This window comes from Cetorhinus maximus, chromosome 18 (assembly GCF_964194155.1).
Source record: "Cetorhinus maximus chromosome 18, sCetMax3.hap1.1, whole genome shotgun sequence".
Classification (NCBI taxonomy): domain Eukaryota; kingdom Metazoa; phylum Chordata; class Chondrichthyes; order Lamniformes; family Cetorhinidae; genus Cetorhinus; species Cetorhinus maximus.
Window position 1 is genome coordinate 79,768,263 of NC_135896.1, and position 23,906 is coordinate 79,792,168.

At 42.1% G+C, this 23,906-nt stretch overlaps 1 protein-coding gene across 2 annotated transcripts in view; it reads right to left on the reverse strand.

Moving 5' to 3' along the window:
* Positions 1 to 23,906, reverse strand: part of rad51 (RAD51 recombinase) — a 121,860-nt gene that overhangs the window by 73,572 nt on the left and 24,382 nt on the right. For both annotated transcript variants that reach the window (XM_078563029.1, XM_078563030.1), the window contains exon 3: positions 10,188 to 10,325. In XM_078563029.1, coding sequence (XP_078419155.1) covers positions 10,188 to 10,325 — 138 coding nt within the window. The remainder of the gene's footprint in view (positions 1 to 10,187; positions 10,326 to 23,906) is intronic.

Consider the following 23,906-nt stretch of genomic DNA (forward strand, 5'->3'; position numbering starts at 1 on the left):
CTGCAGTATTTTGCTTTCATAGAAGGTTGGTGCTTGGGTACTGATTGGGCAGCTTTCCAAGGAAGAAGTGCAGATCCCAGAAACCATCCTGTTGAGGGATATAGTGTAGAGACTGTACGTTCATGGGAACAATTAGGACAATGGATTCTGAAATCAGAACAGGAATCAGCGACATGACTAGCCTGAGACTGATTAAAGTAAGGATGGAAAGAAGAGTCAAGGAAGACAAAATTGGTTTGCTGGCACAAGGATGGCTGTAACAGTAGGTGTGGCAGGACAGTTTTGCTCATGTGCCTTAGGAGGAAGCTAGAAGCTAACTTTGCATGGTTGGACAAGGATTGCAAGAAATACAAATGGATCTGAAGGAAGAGTTAGGAATAGGAAACAGGTGAATAGTTCCAGTTTAACAGCCAGCACAGACTTGTTTAAATGACCTTTTTTTGTGACGCATCTTTTAGGATTCTAAATATAAAAACCTTATTCTAGACATTAGAAATTTCATTAAGGAAATAACACGAATAAACTTTTCTTTTCCAAAAAGCATTGAGTGATTCGACTTGTTCTTTTGGGTCAAAATCCTGGAACTTCTTTCCTAACAGCACTGTGGGTGTACCTACACCACATGGACTACAGGTTCAAGAAGGCAGCTCACCACCACCTTCTCAAGGGCAACTAGGGATGGGCAATAAATGCTGGCCCAGACAACAACGCCCACATCCCCTGAATGAATAAAAAAAAACTAGAAGGTGACATGAAATATTAACATAGAATTTTACCCATTATAAAATGCTTTCTTAAGAATCCCATTATAAATGTTTACATAGGAAGTTTCCATAAGAAATGTAGACATGAAAAAGTTCACAGAAATTAGGGGATAGCAAGCGCAAGGCATAACGACAACCTATGTTTATATAGCTCCTTTAATGTAATAAAATGTCCCACAGTGCTTCACAGGAACATTATCAGATGGCCAAAAGCTTGGTCAAAAAGGTAGGTTTTAAGGAGTGTCTTAAAGAGGTAGAGAGGCAGAAAGTGCAAGGAGGGTATTACAAACTCAGGGTCCATGCAACTGAAGACGCGGTCACCACAGTGGAGCAATTAGAACCGAGGATGCTCAAAAGGTCAAAATTAGAAGACTTACAAGGATAGAGAGGGGCAAGGCCATTGAATGATTGAAAACAAGGATGAGAATTTTAAAATCAAAATGTTGTTTGACTGGGAGCTAGAGCAGATCAGCAGGCACAGGGGTGATAGGTGAATGGGACTTGGAGAGAATTAAGACGCAGGCATGAATGACCTCAAGTTTACAGTGGATAGAATGTGGGAGACCAGTCAGGAGTGCAGTGGAATAATCAAGTCCAGAGGTAACAAATGAGGGTTTCAGCTGCAGTTGAACTAAGGTGGGGCATGGTCAGGCAAGGTTACAGAGGCGGTCTTAGTGATAGCACAAATATGAGGTCAGAAGCTCATCTCAGTTGCGAACAGACTGGTTTAATCTCAGACTGTTGCCAGGGAGAGGAATGAAGTTTGGAGTGGGGATGGAAAACAATGGCTTCAGTCTTCCCGACAGTTAATTGGAGATTTCTGCTCATCCATGGATGACAGATAAGCTGTCTGATAATTTAACAACAATGGAGGAGTCAAGTGAGATGGTGGTGAGGTAGAGCAGGGTGTCGTCAGAATGCATGCAAGTATTAACACTGTGCTTTTGGATAATGTCACCAGGGTGGCATGTAGATAAGAAATAGGAGGGGGCCAAGGAGAGATCCTTGAGTGGGGAGGTGGGGGAGGGGGAAACACCAGAGGCAATGGTGTGGGAGGAAGAGAAGCCATTTCAAGTGATTCCCTGACTATAATTATGTAGATTAAGAATGAAACCAGGTAAAAGCAATTTCACCCACTGGACAACAGTGGAGGTGCGTTGGAACAGGCTTATGTGGTCAACCATGTCAAAGGCTGCAGACAGGTCGAGAGAGATGAGGAGGAAAGGTATACCTTTGTCACAGTAACATACAATGTCATTTTTGATTTTATTAAGAGCTATTTTACTACTGTAGCAGGGTGGAAACCTGTCTGGAAGGACTCAAACATGGAGTTCCGGGAAAGATGGAAACAGGTTTGGGGAGTGACAGCATGTTCAAGGACTTAGGAGTATGATTTTTATACAAATAGATGGGATTCTTGAGAAAAAAAGTTAGCCCCAGCTTCTCTTCTTCCCCAGCAAAACAAAACAACGCCAGAATTAAGCACAAACTCAGATTCTCAACTCACTCCCCTCTCTCCACAGTTTCAATCTCTAACCCCTTAACTCACAGCCAAACCTCCACAAGCTACAGGTAGCCTTTCAAAAAAATGGGCTGGATTATCTCAACAAATAGTTGCACAGCACTACTGCTGTGGGCTGTGTGTTTTTTGCATTACAACCTAACTCCAGTCAGATTGGCACAAGAACCCACGCAGCTCAATAACTCCCAACTTAATTTCAATAATTAGCATTTTTAAGTTATGTGGTCTTTTTAAATTAAAATGATACAACAAGTATTACTGGTATTTCCTGTAATTAGTGCCACTGGCACGGTGCCCACAACCAGCAGGCAAAATTTAAATTTTTTTTAATTGCAGCTCAGTATGCTGAAAAAACACAAATCAAGCTCCCAATACTTTCTCATTTCTTTCTATACTTTTACAAGTTCCAGGCCACATAATGCATACCCATCATATCACAAAATATATTTCAAGCTTTCAAGTTAATTGTGCCATCTGACAACAGTTTCAGTATTATAACTGGCATGAGTAACCCTGGACAAGGCAAGGAAAAATTATATAAATCATCACAGTTTTCACTACTAGAGGTAATTCTAACTTTAATGGTGTGAAGTGAGCAACAGCAAATCGGCTAACTGTTCTAAATCTCTCCGATGGAAATAAAAATTGAGAAAAATGTAACACAGCTGCCGAATCGCTTTCAACCTTTTTACAAAGTCACATAAAGTCACTGTTATCATCTGGTCTCTAAGCTATGATTCCTGCTGGAAAAGCATGTGCATTGGTACCCTATAAAAATCACATTGGCAGTGATGCCCTTCAGAGAATGTTTAAATAGTCTGTCAACATGAGCAGCCCAGGCACATATCTTGGTAAAACCACATTCATTACTTTGTCCTAAAAAAAAAGACCCTTTCAACAAGACATCAGACTTCTGAAAACACATTCTAGAAAGAATCAACGTTTTTAGGAAAGATGGGGAGGGGAGAGATTTAGAGTAAAAATTAATTTGGTAACAATTTAACTGAAACTAACCTCAGCACAAGTCATCTGAAAATTAGAAAAACCCATGATGCTACGCAGCAGCCCTGCAAACTTTACAAACCCCCAAACTGGGCAGGGAGCATATAAATGAAACAGAAACACAAATCATCCTAGCAATATGAAGTTGTAATAGTTAGGACATGTGAGCAAACACTATTGCTGCATGCCATTTAAGAAACATAAACCGACTGATAAAGAATGAGCACCACTGCAAAGAATAAGCCCCAGGCATTTCTGGACTGCTACATGTCTTGTAACATGCAAACCAGGCCGATAAAGCACATAAGTTTGTTAAATTTAGCATGACTCACAAAATTCACATATGGAGTTACTGAATATCATGTTCATTCCACTATTGATTGAGTCACATTTTACTTGTTCATGAATTCATTCTTCAAGATTGTGCAATAACCTTCCACTTGTGAAAAAAATTCAACATTTTCACATGCAGCATCCTCCATTTAGACTACATTTGGGAGAGTTGATATTTAAAACATTTTACATTAAAGTTAGTCTGTGAAAATATGTATAACATTCCCCACATTAACTACAGTATGAAACCCACTAACAATGGCCACTTACTGCCACCAACAGTTGGTTTAGTGCAAGCTTCAATGAAATCACAAGATGGAGGAAAGCAATATTTTGCTGTTCTATCACCCTGAACTTGCATCATTCCCTAGTTTCTCTCAAGGATTAGGAACAGGAGTAAGTCATTCAAGCCTGCCCCTCCATTCAATAAGATAACAGCTGATCTGATTTTGGCCTCAACTCCACTTTCCTGTCCATCCCCCATAACCCTCAACTCGGTTGTCGATCAAAAGTCTATCTAATGCAGCCTTGAATATATTCAATGACCCGACCTCCACTGCTCTCAGGGGAAGAGAATGCCACAGACTGACGACCCTCAGAGGCAAAACTCTCCTGACCTCCATCTTAAATGGGACACCCCTTATTTTTAAACTGTACCCCCTAGTTTTACACTGCCCCCCATCTCCACATCCTCTCAGCATCCACCCTGTCAAGTTATATGTTTCAGTAAGAACACCTCTTATTTTTCTAAACTTCAATGGGTATAGGTCCAACCTGCTCAATCTTTCCTCATAAGATAACCCTTTCATCTCAGGAATTGGTTGAGTGAACCTTCTCTGAACTGCTTCCAATGCAATTATATCCTTTCTTAAGTAAGGAGACCAAAACTGGACACAGTACTCTAGATGCGATCTAACTAGGCCCTATACAGCTACATCAACACTTCCTAATTTTTATACTCTATTCCCCTTGCAATAAATGCCAACCGACCAATTCCATTTGCCTTTCTAATCACTTGCTGCAACTGCTTACCAACCATTTGACCCATGTACCAAGGCACCCTGATCCCTCTGTACTGTAGAGCTCTGAAGTCTCTCGCCATTCAAACAATATACGGCTTTTGTACTCCACCTGCCAAAGTGGACAAGTTCACATTTTCCAGCATTACACTCCATCTGCCAAATTTTTGCCCATTCAATTAACCTATCGAAATCCCTTTGTAGACTCTATGTCCTCTTGCAATTTACTTTCCTACCTTTCTTTGTATTGTCAGCAAACTTAGCTACCATACATTTGGTCACTTCATCCAAGTCATTGATCTAGATTGCAAATAGTTGAGGCCATAGCACTCCACTAATCACAGCTTGCCAACCCAAAAATGACCTTTTTATCCCTCCTCTCTGCTTCCTATTAGCTAACCAATCCTTTATCCATGTTAATATGTTACACCGTATACCAAGAGCTCCTAATTTGTGTATTGACCTTTGATGTGGCACCTTATCAAATGCCTTTTGGAAATCCAAGTACACCACATCTAGGTTCCCCTTTATCCACCTTGCTTGTTACTTCCTCAAAGAACTCTAATAAATTAGTCAAACATAATGTCCCTTTCACAAAGCCATGTTGAATCTGCCTGATTGTATTATGATTTTCTAAATGACTGCTACTACCTCCTTAATAATGGATACTAGCATTTTCCCTTTGACAGATGTTTGGTTCACTGGCCTATAGTTTCCTGCTTTCTGTCTCCCTTCTTTCTTGAATAGTTGTGTTACATTAGCAATTTTCCAATCCACTAGCACCTTTCCAGAATCTGAGGAACTTTGGAAAGTCATAACCAATGCACCTATTATCTCTGCAGCCACGTCTTTAAAGACACCAGGACGGAATCCATCAGCTCCGGGGGACTTGTCAATCTTTAGTTCTAAAAGCTTTCCCAGTACTTTTTCCCTGGTGTTTGTGATTGGTTTAAGTTCCTCCCTCCTTTTTAAGTTATAATTTTCTCTCCTGTCTCTCCTTATGTCCCCTCGAAGCTCACATTGTCATTGAGAGCTCCTGCTCTCCTGATCCACTAAACTGATCACTCAACTTCCCTTCCTAACCCCATGTTATCTCATGTTGTAAACAAGTCCCTCAACTTTGGTACTGCCCACTGGCCTTTAAAATCTTCTATCATTACCACCTCAAAAAATTTACCCTTGACCCCCCTTCTGTCCTTGCAAACTACCACCCTGCCTGCAAGCTCCCTTTCCACTCCAAACTGCTTATATCTTTTGCTGCCTCCCAAATCAGTGCCCATCTCTCCCCAGCACCTTCACATTTGAACTTCTCCAATCAAGTTTCCATCCCTAACAAAGCACTGAACCTGGCCACATCAAAGTCACAAATGGCATCCTATGTAGTTGCGATCATGAGGAATTACTCCTCTTAACCCTTCCTGACCTGTCTGCATCCTTTGACACAGCTGACACTATCTTCCTTCAACACCTCTCCTCAGTTGTCCAGCTGGGGAGGACTTCCCTCCCCTGGTTTCATTCCTATCTTTCCAATTGTGGCCATAGCATCTCCTGTAATGGTTACCTTTCCCAAACCATTACGTTTGGAAGTCCTAAGGATCTATCCTCGACACCCTTCTATTTCTCAAATATATCCTCGGCAATATCATTCAAAGCCACAGTATCAGGTTCCAGATGTATACTTACAACATCCAGCTCAAGCTCACCACCACCTGTCATGACCACTCCATTGCCTCTGATTTGTCCCAGATCTATTATTGGATGAGCATTAATTTCTTCCAATTAAATACTGGCAAGACTAAAACCAGTGTCTTGGTCCTCTTCACAAACATTGTTCCCTAGCCACTGACTCCACCTTTGTACCTGGCCACTATCTGAGGCAGAACCAGATTGTTCCCAACCTTGGCGTCCTATTGGACGCTGAGCTCAGTTTCTGACCTTAAATCGTCTTCTTCGCCAAGATTGCCTAATATCACCCATCTTTGCTAATGCCTCAGCTTTTTGCATGCTATCAGAAACTGCAAAAACACAAGGTTGTATTTGGTTAAAAGGCCAGATTAACAAGTTAAGCTTTAAAACAAGATATATGAACCTAAAGAATGAAAAAAAAGCCTCCACTGCCACTAATTTGTCAGGTTGCTGACCTGATATCCAGTACTGGATGAGCAGAAATTTCCTCCAATTTGACATTGGGCAGACCAAAACCTGTCACCAACTCAGTTCCCTTGTCACCGATTCTATCCATTCCTCTTGCCACGATCAGAGATGAACCACACTGTTTGCAAAGCCAGCATTGTATTTGACCCTGGGCTGAGCTGCGAACTCTACATTCTTTCCATCACAAAGAATACATGCTCCAATTCTGTAATATCAGCCATCTCTGCCCCTACCTGAGTCATCTGTTGCCGAAAACCTCATCCATCTTTTTGTTAGTCTCAGTAACGGTAACCATGAAACCATTGTCAATTGTCGTAAAAACCCATCTGGTTCACTAATGTCCTTTAGGGAAGGAAATCTGCTGTCCTTACCTGGTCTGGTCAGCAGACCCACAGCAATGTGGTTGACTCGTAATTGCCCTCTGAAATGGCTAAACAAGCCACTCAGTTGTATCAAAACCGCTTCAAAGTCTACAAAAAGGAATGAAACCGGACAGATCGACCTAGGCACCAGAAACGATAACAGCAATCCCAGCCCTGTACAAAGTCCTCCTTACTAACATCTGGGGGCTTGCACCAAAATTGTGAGAGCTGTCCCACAGGCTAGTCAAGAGACAGCCTGACATAGTCATACTCATGGAATTATACCTTACAGACAATGTCCCAGACACCACCGTCACCATCCCTGGATATGTCCTGCCCGATGACCTTTACCACCTAGAAGGGCAAGGGCAATTGATGCATGGGAACACCACTACCTGTAAGTTCCCCTCCAAGCCACACACCATCTTTGACTTGGAACTATAGTTCCTTTACTGTCATTTAGGTCAAAATCCTGGAACTCCCTTCCTAACAGCAGCGTGGGTATAACCACGCCACATGGGCTACAGCAGTTCAAGGCGACAGCTCACCACCATTTTCTCAATGGCAATTAGGGATGGGCAATACATGCTGGCCTAGCCAGTGATGCCCACATCCCATGCAAGAATATAAAAAAGTCCAACAAGCCTCAATTTTAAAATTCTTATCTTTTGAGCTCAAATCCCTCCACAGCCTCACCACTTGCTATCCCTGTAACATCTCCATCCCTAATACCCTACCAGGCTGCTGCATTCTTCAAATTCTGGTGCACTCCTGATTTATTTCACTGTCTTGTTTCAAAGTAATTTATACTGGTGATTAAAAACCACATAAGTGGTCTAGTTAAACTTAAGTTACTTTATGCCGATGGTAAAAATCACTTCATTGCAGCATTTTCAGAAGTAACCCTTGATCCTTCTACCCCCATCTGCAATTTTGTTCATCAGTTTTCTATTGCACACTATTGCATATCTCAAAAGCAAACAAGAATAAACATTAGCGTCCATTTCAATTGTCGAGGACCTAAGCTCTGGAATTCCTTCCCTAAATCTCCTTACCTTTCTATGTATCTCTTTTCCTTCAAGTCACTCCTCCTTTGACAGGCTTTTAGTCATTTGCCCTAATATCTCATGTGACTCTGCCAACTTGCATCTGATAATTGCTCCAATGGCACACCTCAAGGTGTTTCACTACCTTAAAGATGTGATATAAATGCAAATTGTTGCAGTTGCTTATGGTGTTTAAACCTTCTACTGGCACCAAGTATCAGGTTTTAGTTCTCACTTGAACAGCATTCTCACTTCTCAATCAAAGTTGCGTTCAAGCTCTACTCCAAAGACTTGAGTACATAATCTCAGACAACACATTAACATAGTACTGAGGGAATGCTGATCTATAAAATTAGTTTAGCCAGTTAAAATAACATAGCCCAATATTAAAAATTAATAAGCTTCCCAACACTCGTCAAGCCAGAATTACTTTACTCACTGCGGCAACGGTTTGATGGGTTATATAGGGACAAAAGGAGGGTAAAGAGATAATAAGAAAAATCATTCAGTTCCTACAGACCATCTACCACTCCTGTTAATGAGCCAGCTGCTTAATCTCCTGGACGTCCCTGGCTCAAGTATTGGATTACAAAGTCTACTGCAAAGAGTTGACTTGATTTCAACCATGGAGGATCTTGAAGCCATCTTAATCACAAGAGATCACTCCTCCTCCAAGAGGATAATCACAATTTGCTCTCTTACCAAACAGACAGCTACTTGTTTCAAAGTAATTTATACTGGCGATTAAAAACCACATAAGTGGTCTAGTTAAACTTAAGTTACTTTATGCCGATGGTAAAAATCACTTCATTGCAGCATTTTCAGAAGTAACCCTTGATCCTTCTACCCCCATCTGCAATTTTGTTCATCAGTTTTCTATTGCACACTATTGCATATCTCAAAAGCAAACAAGAATAAACATTTTCCCTCCACATTAATTGTGCTTTAGTAACTCATGACTAAGATCTAGTTACTAACAGAGCAAAGAGGCATGTCGGAAGGCCACAGTATATCTCAGTATCAAGCAACCAAATCCAATTTATATTTGCTGAAATGCAAGATATCCCTCATTTGACTGCAGTTACCTTCTTCAAACAGAGGTACCCCTGAATTAGATTCCCTATGACTCTAAAATCATCTCAGAAAAATTGTAGCCTAACTCCTGCGTAACTCTGCGCCGCCGCCCCCGCCAATCATTCACACTGACTATACCAAATCCCCCCTTGGCACCCTCCTGACTATGCCCCTGACCCTTTGACTATACCCCTGACCCTTCGACTACACCCCGATCAGACCCGGCTACCCATCCCAACCACGCTACGCACTCCCCCGCCCCAACTAACCCCACCGACCAGACCCAACTCCCCCCAACCCCTGACCAGACCACTCCAACTCCCCCCCACAAACCACTCCCCGACCAGACCCAACTACTCCCCCACAACCAGACTCGACTAATCCCCATCACCCACCTGCCTAGCTACCCACCTCATCCACCTTCCCCACACAACCATCTTACTCATTCACTCACATTCAAACTTGGCCTATAAATGTAACATACAACAGCTAGTGCTTAAAAAGCGGGCATGTCCTGCCTTCCCCCACAATTCTAATCCCCTGCAATGGAGCTCTCCAAAGGACACTGCTCTCTACATTTCTGTTAAAGCCAGGCTCAGAGGACCCGGCAAGAAATGCTGGGAAGGATCGAGTAAGAGCAAAGTTCAAATGCAGCGACAATTCGACGATGAGTGCAACTCCTCAGAAGATCCAGGCCATTGACATTAAGACTGTGCTCAACATAAGCTGCTTTCAGTGTCAAATGCGTGTGCTGAATATTTTACATAAAAAGCTAGCATATGAAATCCTGAATTTTCTTTACTTTTTAAGCTGTACAGTTATTACAGTTTTCAGGCGGAACACCTTGGTAGAAAAACTTTTCAGGACGCACTTTCAAAAGAATTTTGAAATGGACACAGTTCCACTCTTACCAGTATCTTCTCTGCTTTAGCTTCACTGATGCCCTTGATGTTTAGCAGTTCCTTCTTTGGGGCATAGGCCACTGCCTCCACCGTATGGAAACCAGCCTCTTCCAGCTTTTTCACATCATTAGCACTGATTCCACATTGCTGAGAATAGAAGCAAAGTCAATTCAATTTTATGGGAATAACAATCTCTAAAATTCATTTACCACAAATTAAAGCTGAATCACATGCAGATAATAAATCTACAATTATAACAGATTCCTATAGCCTGTGGTGCTTTAGGGATCACAGGTAAAATAGAACTAAGATTGTGGCAAAAATACAATTGAATAAAATCTTTAATAGGTTTTTAAAAGTATGGAGGGTAAAGATAAGATAGAGGAGCTTTGAAAGGGAATTAGAGGTCAAGGGCATGTTGGCTGCAAAACAGATGCCATTGGTGGAGGGAAGAGGATAGGGAATAATGAGTAGGCTGTTAGAAGTTAAGAATGCAAATAGGAGAGAGAGCAAAACAAAGTTATTGAGGTGAACAGGATGGAGCTGTTTAGTGTGAGGTGATGCATTTTGGCAGAAGGGATAGGGAGAGGCAATACAAATTTAATGGCACAGTTGTAAAGAGTGCGCAAGTACAGAGGGACCTGAGGCTTCATGTACATAGATCTTTGAAGGTGGCAGGATATTTTGAGAGTAGTTAGCCAGGCATATATATAGGGTCTTGGACTTCATAAATAGAGGTGTTGGTACAAAAACAAGGAAGTAATGCTGAACCTTCATAAAGCTCCGGTTGGGCCTCAACTAGTACTGCGTCTAGTTCTGGTCATCACAAATGAGGAAGAATGTGAGGGTCCTTGAGAGGGTGCAGAGGAGGTTAGTTCCAGGGATGATGGATTCTAGCTACAAGGTTAGGTTGGAGAAGCTGGGCTTGTTCTCCTTGGAGCGAAGCAGATTAAGGAGCTTTGATGGAGATGTAGAAGATTATGACAGATTTAGATAAGATAAAGGAAGGCTATTTATTTAGCAGGCCATTCAAGGACTAGAGCAGGGATCTGCAATCGGTGGCTCCGAAGCCACATGCAGCTCTTTAACATCTTATTTGTAGCTTCCAATCATTTCTAGTTGGATCGTAATAACATGAAAAAAGACTAAAAATGTTATGTCAAAAAAGTAGTAAGAGCCGTGTTTTTATTGTGGGGATAAAAAGCTATTCAATATGCTGCACTTTATGGTTTCAAATGATTATTTTAATGAAAAACATGATCATGCTCTAAATAAACTGAGTGGTATAGCTGCAGCATGGTTATAAATAATGGCTCTGGTTCAAGGAACAGATTTTATGGCTTTGATCGTTATTGTTTCCAATATAGCTGAGATGATAAATTATTTCTGAATGTGCTATTAGAAGCTTTTTGTTAGAGCACGAGAATCAGTAGTTCAAAAAATTCTTCATTCTACACATCGTACGTTAAAGTTGGTTTTAAAGATGACTTTGACAAAATTTAGTTTAAAAAAAATGAAAAAACAATAGCAGTCTATTTTAATTTTGATTTTTTTTCTATTGATGCATAAATCCAAAATATGTATCTAAAATTCAATACATGTATTTATCATATATGCAAATTATGCATTCTACCAGAGACACTTGGCAATATGCCAAACATTTGATTTAGAAATGCTGAATTTTTATCTTGCAGCTCCGAATATTTTCTATTGTGCAAAATTTTTTTTCAAAAAGGCTCTTCAGGTAAAAAAGGTTGCTGATCACCGCACTAAAGGAAACAGATTTAAGCTTTCAGGGAAGAAGACTGGAGGGACATTTGGAAGAACTTTTTAAACAGCGAGTAATGACCTGGAACTCGCTGCCTTCGAGGAGATAACCAATGATTTCACAAGAAAATTGGAAAAGGCACTTGAGGGAAATAAACTTTCAGAGCCAAAAAAGATCAAGCAGAGGAACAGAACTGACTGGATTGCCATGCACAGAGCCAGAATGACTAGATGGGCCAAATCTCCTCCTTCTGTGACATTATGACTCTATAGCATTTGATGATGTTAGTAAGAATTTAGAAATGTACAGGTCCCTGTACGGTGGGGTGAGAAGATGATAATAGAGATGTAGGATGGATTTAAGTGTGCAAGGATTCAACCAGCAACATTTGGACTAAACTGCAACTTGTGTAGGGTAAAAGCAGGGATACAGTGTAGGACAATATTGGACAAGCTGAGCCATGAGGTAGAGGAGAGACGAATAAAGTTATAAGGGTGACAGTCTTTGTGATAGAACAGATGTGAGGAATGAACTCAGTTTGGCATCAGTGATATAAGAAGTTGAGATACTTTACTGTACGTGCACGGCAGGCATCACACCTGGTATTTCACATTATCCTCTCCTATCAAAAGGATCAAAAAGATTATAGTTTTGATTAAGTTTAATATTTGATTGAGAAATCAATGGTGCAAAATGTACCGTTTTTCCAATTTTCATATGCATGAAACATTTCATGTCCATGTTTCATGTGGGTTATAAACAGGGAATTCTGCTACACCATCCCCAAAAGTGCCTTAGCCCTAGCCTCTGTCAGAGCTAAGAGTGCCATTTCTGAGCTAAATTCAGTCAGAAGGTAATAGATACAAGCTCCACTCCACAGACTTAAGCACATAATCTAGGTTGTCACGTCAGTGCAGTACTGAGGGAGTGCTGCACTGGCAGAGTTGCAATCTTTCAAATGAAAGATCACAAAAGGCCCCAAAGCACTGCTCCAAGAACAATATCTTGGTCAACATTTGTTCACCAACCACCATCACCAAAACAAATTGACTGGTCACTTATCTCACAACTGTTTGACGGACTGTGCTGTATGCAGGTTGCTTTCGGATGCCCTGAAGATATGTAATTTTCAATATAAATACAAGTTTTCTTTCGTTCTTTCATCGCAATAGCCCATATCAACCACTCTGTTCATCTGTGCTGGACTACTAATTTTTAATGCCACACCTTGAACAATATATGGTTTCACACAAAGAAATGTATACAGAAAGTCATTTTACTTTAAATGCTCACACCTCAACCATGGAACTATTCATCCCATTTGTTTGAGTCAGCTACTTTTACGTCTGCCTCACTCTCACATCCCGAGACAGAAAGTTGCATCTTCAACTTCAGAGCCTTAAGCACACCCTCAATATTGCACAGAAGTGTCAATCTAGATTAAGTGTTTTACAGTTGGAGATGCAAACCAGGGTACTGTCTACCCTCTCAGGTGCATGTAAAAGACCCCATGGCATTATTCTTCGGTATTTTGGCAAATAGTTATTCCTCAACAAACATAACTTTAAAAAAAATTATCTGAGCATTACCAGTTTGTGGGACTTTGCTACATGTAAATTGGGTGCCATGTTTTCAGCATTACAACAGTGATTACAAGTACTAATTGACTGTAAAGTTCTTTGGGACATCCTGACATCATAAAAGGTGTTATATAATTGCAAGCCTTTTACTCAGTAACCTCTAAATTTCAAACAATGGAAGCACAATGTACTTCAGCGCACTGAGTCTCTGAGCCAATAGCACCATGGTAATGAATCAGATAGTACAACAGTTCTCCATTCAATGCAAAAAAGTAGAGAATTGGAGAGCTAGAGATAAAGAGCATGGACCGAAAGGAGCTCAGGAGCGGAACAGCAGAGCAGCTGAAGAGCAAAGCCCTTGAAGTAGACTTCAACTGGAAAACTCGGAGGAAGTGCCCATGTCAGGAAGATACATAAAAAACCTAAATGAAGTCAGCACAAGGAAAGATGCTGATTGGCGACCGCACATGTGAATCCGGAATGGTATTATCATCTCAGTAGAGATCAGTAACATTTTTATATTTTATTTTTAATCCAAAAACCCAGGTATTTATTAAAAGAATGAAGCCACAAGAGGTGCTGTCTAACTAATGTTGCCCAGTACCTTGGAACAAGCCAAAATTAATGTTTTTATTAAGTTTCATTAAGAGTTACATAAATATAGGTATGGCAGTGAACCTTGCTCCCATCCAATGCAACGCATCTTGTGTCATATGAAAACTCCAGTGTGCTTCCCATGTCCGGATAACTACAAGTGCAAAAAGTTTAGTCAACTGGAGGAGTTCGACCTCCAGATTTTGGAGCTTGGAAGCAGCTGGGAGCTACGTGGATAGTACTTTTCAGCTGAAAGGGGTACAGGCAAAAATGGACTGGCTGACCACCAGACAGACAGACAGGCAGGTAGTGCATGAGTCCCAAGTGGTTCTCACTCTCTAACTGGTATTAAGTTCTGAATACTGGTGAGGGTGTTGCTCCTTCTGGGGAGTATAGCCACAGCTAAGTCCATGGCACCACAAGTGGCTCAGCAGTATGGATGGTGGGGAGATTGGGAATGCAACAGGCCATTCAACGTTTAGGAGAACGGATAGGTGTTCCTGTGACCCCATATGCGAATCTGGAATGATATTGTTATGATCTCAGTTGAGATCAGTAACATATTTATATTTTATTTTTTAATCCAAAAACCCAGGTATTTATTCAAAGAATGAAGCCACAAGAGGTGTTGTCTAACTAACGTTGCCCAGTACTTTGGAACAAACCAAAATTAATGAGATTCTAACAGGCCAAATGGCCTCCTCCTGTGCTGTAATAAATCTGCGATTGTGGTATTATAACACAACTAAGAATGAAATTGCACTGAGAGTTATGTTCCATCAAAGGAAGCAGTTGCCAAGTGAGACTGTTGCAGATGACATCCCTGAATTAACGAAACTCTCGTCACTATGGTTTTGGCGTGACCTTAGAAATCAAACTTATTCACTCGTCGGAGGCCAAAGGAACAATAAAATCCAAAGCTTTTGAGCAAAGGCAATAAGCTGTAGTGGAAGGAGGCTTGTGATGAGACTACAGCCATGGAAATGGCATAAAGAGACAGTTACAAATTGCAAGAGAGTTTGTTTCCTGAACCAACAGGAGAAGTCCACTAGATTTCAGTAAGATTGAAGCCATGGCAGCCAAGTTCACAGTTTCAGGGTCAGAAATTTAGATGTTACCATTGCCATGATACCATCAACCATCTAAATGCAATGCCTGTGGGAGAGGCAGTCATATCCAGATGGCGTACAGGAGAAGAGGAAACAGTAATATTCCAGGTCGTGGTGAAGCTCAAACGTTGCAGCCTAGTGGCAGGTTTAAAACTAGTTCAGGAGTCTGGAAATCCTCAGGTGCGCATATGATAGATGTGGAAACAGAAGTTGCTGCTATCAAAGATCCAGAGGTGTACTCAGTCAGAGAGCAAGAAAAACAGCACATGGAAGATGAAAATAAAAAGGGATGAAGATATAATTCTAGCACCCACAATAACAATCAAAGTCAGAGATTCACAAGGTACTTTCATCACTGAAAAACCAGCAGCTGGTCTGTTATTTCACAGGAGAGCACAAGAAGCCCCAAAGTCACATTTTTTGCACAAATCTGGCATGAAACTGACTTATTTATATAACAGTATTCCAAGTTTTAGGTGAAATTTATATTAGGCTGGAATATGATGATGCATCCTAATACCTGCCATAGGTAGTAGTAGGGGGGGACAAAGACTTCCTGATGAGAAGGAATTGGCTTCAGAAAATACGGTTAAACTAGATCGAATTACTTACTGTAGGGATCAGTATGTCTGTCATTGGGGAAGTTCTAAGAGAGAACAAAGTGGTCTTTGAGCAAGGAGGGCCAAATGATAAAATTAACCATTATCACAATATCAAATATTATAAGTCAGCAGATCATGCACATGCAGACATTTTTTTCAAGGTTTCCTGTGAAGACTGGTTCATTTCTAGTCAGTTACCTGTGAATTGCTTCACATAAAACAAATGACAAGTCAATGTCTGTCAGAGAAATTAGTGAAAAAACTCGCAAGTATATGGTACTCAGTAAAGTGCTCAATTATGTCATGAATAGCCTAAAAAGAGTGTGATGATGGGAAATTGCAGAAGTATTTCAGGTGCAGAAATGAAAGTGTAAATTAAGGCTGTCTTCTATGGATTTAAGAGTCACTATTCCGCCAAGGTTTAGAAAGAGATTGTTAAAGGAACTTCATCAAGCGCACTTAGGGATAGTCCGTATGAAAGCAGTACCAAGAAGCTATTTTTGGTATCTAAAGGTAGATAGAGATGTTGAAGAGCTGGTGATAAGTTGTGAACTGTATCTCAAAATGAGAAATGAACCAAAGTTCCTTTCATTCCATGATCAGGCACAAGAAAACCTTGGTAATGAGTACATGTCGGTTTCTTTGAAGTGGAAAGGAAAGATACTTTGTTTTGGCCGATAGCTATAGCAAGTGGATAAATGTTGAGTCTATGCCCAATACCACAATTTTAATTTATTCATTCACAGGATGTGGGCATTGCCAGCATTGATTGCCCATCCCTAATTGCCCTTGAGAAGCTGGTTGTGAGTCGCCTTCTTGAATCGCTGCAGTCCACGTGGTGTAGGTATACCCACAGTGCTATTAGGAAGGGAGTTCCAGGATTTTGACCCAGTGACAGTGAAGGAATGGCGACATAGTTCCAAGTCAGGATGGCATGTGGTTTTGAGGGGAACTTGTAGGTGGTGTTCCCATGCATCTCCTGCCCTTGTCCTTCTCGTGGTCGAGGTCACACGTTTGGAAGGTGCTGCTGAAGGAGCCTTGGTGAGTTGCTGCAATGCATGTTGAGGATGGTACACATTGCTGCCATTGTGCATCAGTGATGGTGGGGGTGAATGTTTAAGGTGTTGGATGGGGTGCCAATCAGGCAGGCTGCTTTGTCCTGGATGGTGTTGAGCTTCTTGAGTGTTGGAACTGCACTCATCCAGGCAAGTAGAAGAGTATTCCACCACACTCCTGACTTGTGCCTTGTAGATGGTGGACAGGCTTTAAGGAATCATGATGTGGGTTTCTCTCTCTGCAGCATTCCCAACCTCTGACCTACTCTTGTAGTCACAGTATTTATATGACTGGTCCAGTTCAGTTTCTGGCCAATAGTAACCACTAGGATGCTGATAGCAGAGGATTCAGCAGTGGTAATGCCATTGAATGTCATGGGGAGGTGATTACATTCTCTCTTGTTGAAGATGGTCACTGCCTGGCACTTGTGTGGTATGTATGTTAATTGCCACTTAGCGGCCCAAGCCTGATTATTGTCCAGGTCTTGCTGCATGTGGACGTGGTTTTGATGCAGCAGCTGGAGTCCCTGTATAAGGCTTTGAGGATGTTAATATACTGCTCTGGAATGCCATACTGTCTTGCGATGTACCCGAGTGACTGCCAATGGATGCTATCGAAAACCTTCTTGAAATCAACGAAGTGGAATTTGCACAAAATAATCACAACACTAGCTTGAAATGCTCTGTCTCTTAACCGCCATACGTTATTGTTTGTTGCAGCCTCCTCCACATCTTCCCGTGTTAAAGTTAGTTCGTACTGAGGTAAGTATTGGTTTAACATGGGTGGTCATCTTTTGGTACTATCCCCTTTAAAGCAACTTTGCTGAATTTGAACTGTGTCAAAAATTTGACAGAAGGAAGCATTAAAGGTTTTGTTGCCTCACTAAGCCAAGAGGGGTGGAGAATGAGAGTCACAAAATGCAATAAGTGCCTGATAACGATAAGGAATAATTAGACAAAAGACATTAGCATGGTCACTGTTCTTTGAAGCTGAGACTTTGGTGTCTTTTATTTCAAGTTTTACCTGTTGGAGCAAACTTTCACACCTTAATTCACAGAATTTAAACTTAAGAACTCTCTCCAACGCATTGAAGATCTTTGGGTTTGCACTAAGTAACTTACTTAGACCATAAGGCGATAAGACGCAGGGAAATTGGAGTTGAGGCCAAAATGAGATCAGCCATTATCGTATTGAATGGCGGGGCAGGCTCGATGGGCTGAATTGCCTACTCCTGCTCCTAGTTCTTATGTAGAAGTAGGCCATATGGCCCATCAAGTCTGCTCGCCATTCAATGAGATCACGGATGATCTGATAATCCTCAATTCCACTTTCCTGTCTTTTTCCCATAATCCTTGATTCCCTTGCTGATTAAAAATCTGTCTATCTCAGCCTTGAATATACTTAACAACCCAGCCTCTACAGCCCTCTGCAGTAGAGAGTTCCACAGGTTCACTACCCTCAGACAGAAATTCTGTCTGAAATGGGCAACCCTTTACTCTGAGATTATGCCCTCTGGTCCTAGACTCTCCCCCCACAAGGGGAAACAACCTCTCAGCATCCACTCTGTCAAGCCCCCTAAGAATCTTATATGTTTCAATAAGGCCGCCTCTCATTCTTCTAAACTCCAATGAGTACAGGCCCAACCTACTCAACCTCTCCTCATAAGAAAATCCCTCCGAACCCAGGATCAACCTAGTGAACCTTCTCTGGACTGCCTCCAATGCCAGTATATCTTTCCTTAGATAAGGAGACCAAAACTGTTCAGTATTCTAGGTGTGGTTTAATTAGTGCCTTGTATAATTATAGCAAGGCTTCCCTGTTTTTATACTCCATTCCCTTTGAAATAAAGGCCAACATTCCATTTGCCTTCCCTATTACCTGCTGAACTTGTATGTTAGATTTTTGGGATCCATGCACAAGGACTTCCAAATCCCTCTTGCTGGAGCTTTCTGCAGTCTTTCTCCATGTAAATAATATTCAGCTCCTCTATTGTTCCTGACAAAATACATAAGTTCACATTTTCCCACATTATATTCCATCTGCCAAGTTTCTGCCCATTCACTTAACCTGTCTATATCCCTCTGTCGATTCTGTGTCATCACCACTTGCCTTCCCTCCTATTTTTGTGTAATCCACAAACTTGGCGATAGTACATTCACTTCCCCCATCTAGGTCATTAGTATATATTGTAAATAATTGTAGCCCCAGCACGGATCCCTGTGGCACTCCACTAGTTACAGGTTGCCACCCTGAAAATGCCCCCTTATCCCAACTCTGTGTCTTCTATTAGTTAACCAATCCTCTATCCATGCTAATATACTACCCCCAACACCATGGGCTCTTATCTTATTAAGTAGCCTTATGTGCAGTACCCTATCGAATGTCTTTTGGAAATCCAAATATATTACATCTTCTGGTTCCCCTTTATCTATCCTGCTTATTACCTCCTCAAAGAATTCTAATAAATTTGTCAGACATGATTTCCTCTTCATGAAGCCATGGACGTCCAATCCCTCTACACCTCCATCCCCCACCGGGATGGTCTGATGGCTCTCCGCTTCTTCTTCGAACAGAAGCCCGAACAATCCCCATCCACCACTACTCTCCTCCATCTGGCTGAACTTGTTCTCACCCTGAACAATTTCTTCTTAAACTCCTCTCAGTTCTTCCAAATAAAAGGTGCGGCTATGGGTACCCGCATGGGCCCCAGCTATGCCTGTCTCTTTATGGGGTATGTGGAACATTCCTTATTCCAGTCCTACTCTGGCCCCCTCCCACAACTATTTCTCCGGTGCATCGATGGTTACTTCGGTGCTTCTTCATGCTCTCGTCTGGACCTGGAAAAATTTATTAATTTTGCTTCCAATCTCCACCCCTCCATTTTCACATGGTCCATCTCTGACACTTCCCTTCCCTTCCTTGACCTCTCTGTCTCAATTTCTGGTGATAGACTGTCCACCAATATCCATTACAAGCCTACCGACTCCCACTGCTACCTCGACTACAGCTCGTCACACCCCGCTTCCTGTAAGGATTCCATCCCATTCTCTCAGTTCCTTCGCCTCCGTCGCATCTGTTCTGATGATGCCACTTTCAAAAACAGTTCCTCTGACATGTCTTCCTTCTTCCTTAACCGAGGTTTTCCACCCACGGTCGTTGACAGGGCCCTCAACCGTGTCCGGCCCATCTCCCACGCATCCACCCTCACACCTTCCTCTCCCTCCCAGAAACATGATAGGGACCCCCTTGTCCTCACTTATCACCCCACCAGCCTCCGCATTCAAAGGATCATCCTCCGCCATTTCCAGCATGATGCCACCACCAAACACATCTTCCCTTCACCCCCCGGGGGCATTCCGCAGGGATCGTTCCCTCCGGGACACCCTGGTCCACTCCTCCATCACCCCCTACACCTCAACCCCCTCCCACAGCACCTTCCCATGCAACCGCAGAAGGTGCAACACCTGCCCCTTTACTTCTCCTCTCCTCACCGTCCAAGGGCCCAAACATTCCTTTCAAGTGAAGCAGCATTTCATTTGCACTTCGCTCAATTTAGTCTACTGCATTTGTTGCTCCCAATGCGGTCTCCTCTACATTGGAGAGACCAAACACAGACTGGGTGACCACTTTGCAGAACACCTTCGGTCTGTCTACAAGCATTACCCAGACCTACCTGTCGTTTGCCATTTCAACATTCCACCCTGTTCCCATGCCCACATGTCCGTCCTTGGCCTGCTGCATTGCTCCAGTGAAGCTCAACGCAAACTGGAGGAACAGCACCTCATCTCCCCTTTTTTCCCCCAATAATTTATATAGATTTTTCTTTTCCCACCTATTTCCATTATTTTTAAATGTATTTCCATCCATTGTTTTATCTCTACCTTTTAGCCTTTTTCGATTCCTTCACCCCACCCCAACTAGGGCTATCTGTACCTTGCTTGTCCTGCTTTCTACCCTTAATTAGCACATTCCTTAGATAATATCACCACCTTCAACACCTCTTTGTCCTTCTGTCTGTGACATCTTTTGGTTATCTCCACCTATCACTGGCCCTCTATCCAGCTCTACTTGTCCCCCCCCCCCCCCAACTGTGTTCCTCTCCGCAGATGCTGCCAGGCCTGTTGAGTTTTTCCAGGTATTTTTGTTTTTGTTTTGGATTTCCAGCATCCGCAGTTTTTTGCTTTTATAAAAGTAAGAATTTAAGAATTTAATGCTTCAGTTATACAGGGCATTGGTGAGGCCGCACCTTGAATACTGTGCAGTTTTGGTCTCCTTATTTAAGGAAGGATGTAAATGCATTGGAGGCGGTTCAGAGGTGGTTTACTAAATTGATACCTGAAATGAATGGGTTTTCTTATGAGGAAAGGTTGAACAGACTGGGCTTGTTTCCATTGGAGGTTAGAAGAGTGAGGGGTGATTTGACTGAAGTATACAAGATCCTGATCCTTGACAAGGTGGATGTGGATAGGATGTTTCTTCTTGTGGGTGAGTCCAGAACTAGGGGGAACTGTTTTAAAATTAGGGGTTGTCCTTTTAGGACAGAGATGAGGAGAATTTTTTTCTCTCAGGGGGTTGTGCGACTTAGGAAGACGGTGGAGACAGAGGTCATTGAATATTTTTACGGCATAGATTGATTCCCTTGCCTAACAAGAATCTAAGGTTATCAGGGGTAGATTGGAATGTGGAAATCGAAACACATTATGATCAGCCATGATCTTATTGAATGGTGGAGCAGGCTCGAGGGGCTACATGATCTACTCCTGTTCCTTTCTCTTATGTTCTTATGTAGATGATGTTTCGAACTACGTTCCATTTTGCTTCTGCACTCTGAGCGAATATTAAAGAGCGCCTGTTCAATCAAGTCATAGAACTGTTGGTTATCTGGGCAAGCAGTATGGCTGATCAATGATTTGGATGAGGGAGCCAAATGTAATAGTTCCAAGTTTGCTGACGACACAGAACTAGGTGAAAATGTGAGTGGTGAGGAGGATGTTAAGAAGCTTCAAGGCGATTTAGACAAGTTGAGTCAGTGGGCAAATACATGACAGATGCAGTATAATGTGGATAAGTGTGAAGTTATCCACTTTGGTAGGAAAAACAGAATGGCACAGTATTATTAAAATGGCGATAGATTGGGAAATCTGGATGCCCATGCACACCAATCACTGAAAACAAGCATGCAGGTGCAGCAAGCAGTTAAGGTGGCAAATGGCCTGCATTGCGAGAGGACTTGAATACAGGAGCAAGGATGTCTTACTGCAGCTATACAGGCCTTGGTGAGACCACACCTGGAGTAGCGTGCGCAGTTTTGGTCTCCTTACCTAAGAAAGAATATACTTGCCATAGAGGGAGTGCAGTGAAGGTTCACCAGACTGATTCCTCGGATGGCAGGATTGTCATACAAGGAGTGACTGGGCCAACTAGGCGACTATTCACTGTAGTTTAGAAGAATGAGGGGGCATCTCACTGAAACATAAAATTCTGACAGTTGGACAGACTGTATGGAGGGATGATGTTTCCTCTGGCTGGGGGGCCTAGAACAAGGGGTCACAATTTCAGGGTGCGGGGTAGGCCATTTAGGACTGAGATGAGAAGAAACTTCTTCACTCAGAGGGTGGTGAACCTGCAGGATTCTCTACCACAGAGTGGAGGCCAGGTCACTGAATATATTTAAGAAGGAAATGCATAGATTTCTAGACTCTAAAGGCATCAAGGGGAGAGCGGGAGTATGGCGTTGAGATGGAGAATTGGCCATGATCATAATGAAAGACAGAGCAGGCTCGAAGGGCCGAATGACCTCCTTCTATTTTTCTGTTTCTATGATACGAGGGCTGCATTTCCACTTTGAATGAAAAAGCTTCGAGGGTTGCACCCTCAGCCTGGTGCACACAAGGGAGTGACGTGTATCACACTCAGCTCTTTAGTAGCTGAATGTGTTGAGAATGCTGTTCAGAGAATCATATCTGGTGATGATCAGATCCAGCTAATGCCAATGACCTGACCTTGGGTGTCTCCAGGACACTTTGTAAGAACATCATTGATTTTCATTGAAATAGTACTGGGGGATCTTTTACGTACAACTGAGAGTGTAGACAGGGCCTCAATTTAAAATCTCATCAGAAAAATAGTGCCATCAACAATGCAGAATTCCTTCGGTACTGCACTAAAGTGCCAGCCTAGATCACGTGGGACTTCAACCCTCAACCTCTTGACCACTAAGCCAAAGATCAAACTCTGAATGGCTCCTTTATGTGGAAGAATGAAAATGTCAATTCCCCATGAAATGTATTTGGCAATCTAAGTCATTTTCTAATTTACATTAAGGAACAACGTATAAGTGCTTGCATAAGTGAACCCAGTTTCTACTTCAACATTTGAGCATTTGCATCTGTATGACAAAGGACATGGTGTCTCTGACCATGTAACCCCCTGTAAAATGGTAAACAAAATTCTTCCCTTGATACTTAGCAGCCTTTTTAGAGTCCAAGCTGTCTCCCTTCTCTTTTGGTTTTAAATTGAGTAAGGTCTTTGCATTTTTCCATTCCTGGGAGGATGCATCCACTTATTCTGGATGATGATGGAGATGATATATTGCTATTAGATCATGGCAGAACATATTGAGAGAGTGGTTAACAAAGCAGATGGGATCTTGGGTTTCATAAATAGAGGTATTCAGTGCAAAAGCTCTGGTTAGGCCCAGTTGGAGTAGTGTGTCCAGTTCGGTTTACACGCGTTAGGAAGGGTGTGAAGGCCTCTGAAATGGTGCAGAGGAGGTTTACTGAAATGGTTCCAGAGATGGGGATTTTAGTTACAAGGTTAGGTTGGAGAAGCTGGGGTTGTTTTCCTTGGAGGAAAGGAGATTGAGGGGTGATTTGATAGAGGTGTACAAGATTATGACAAGTTTGGATAAGATAGACAAGGTAAAACTGTTCCCATTGACTGACTGTACAAGGGATAGGGGACACAGATTTAAGGTTTTGAGCAAGAGATGCATGGGGAGGGCGAAAGGAAAAGCTTAT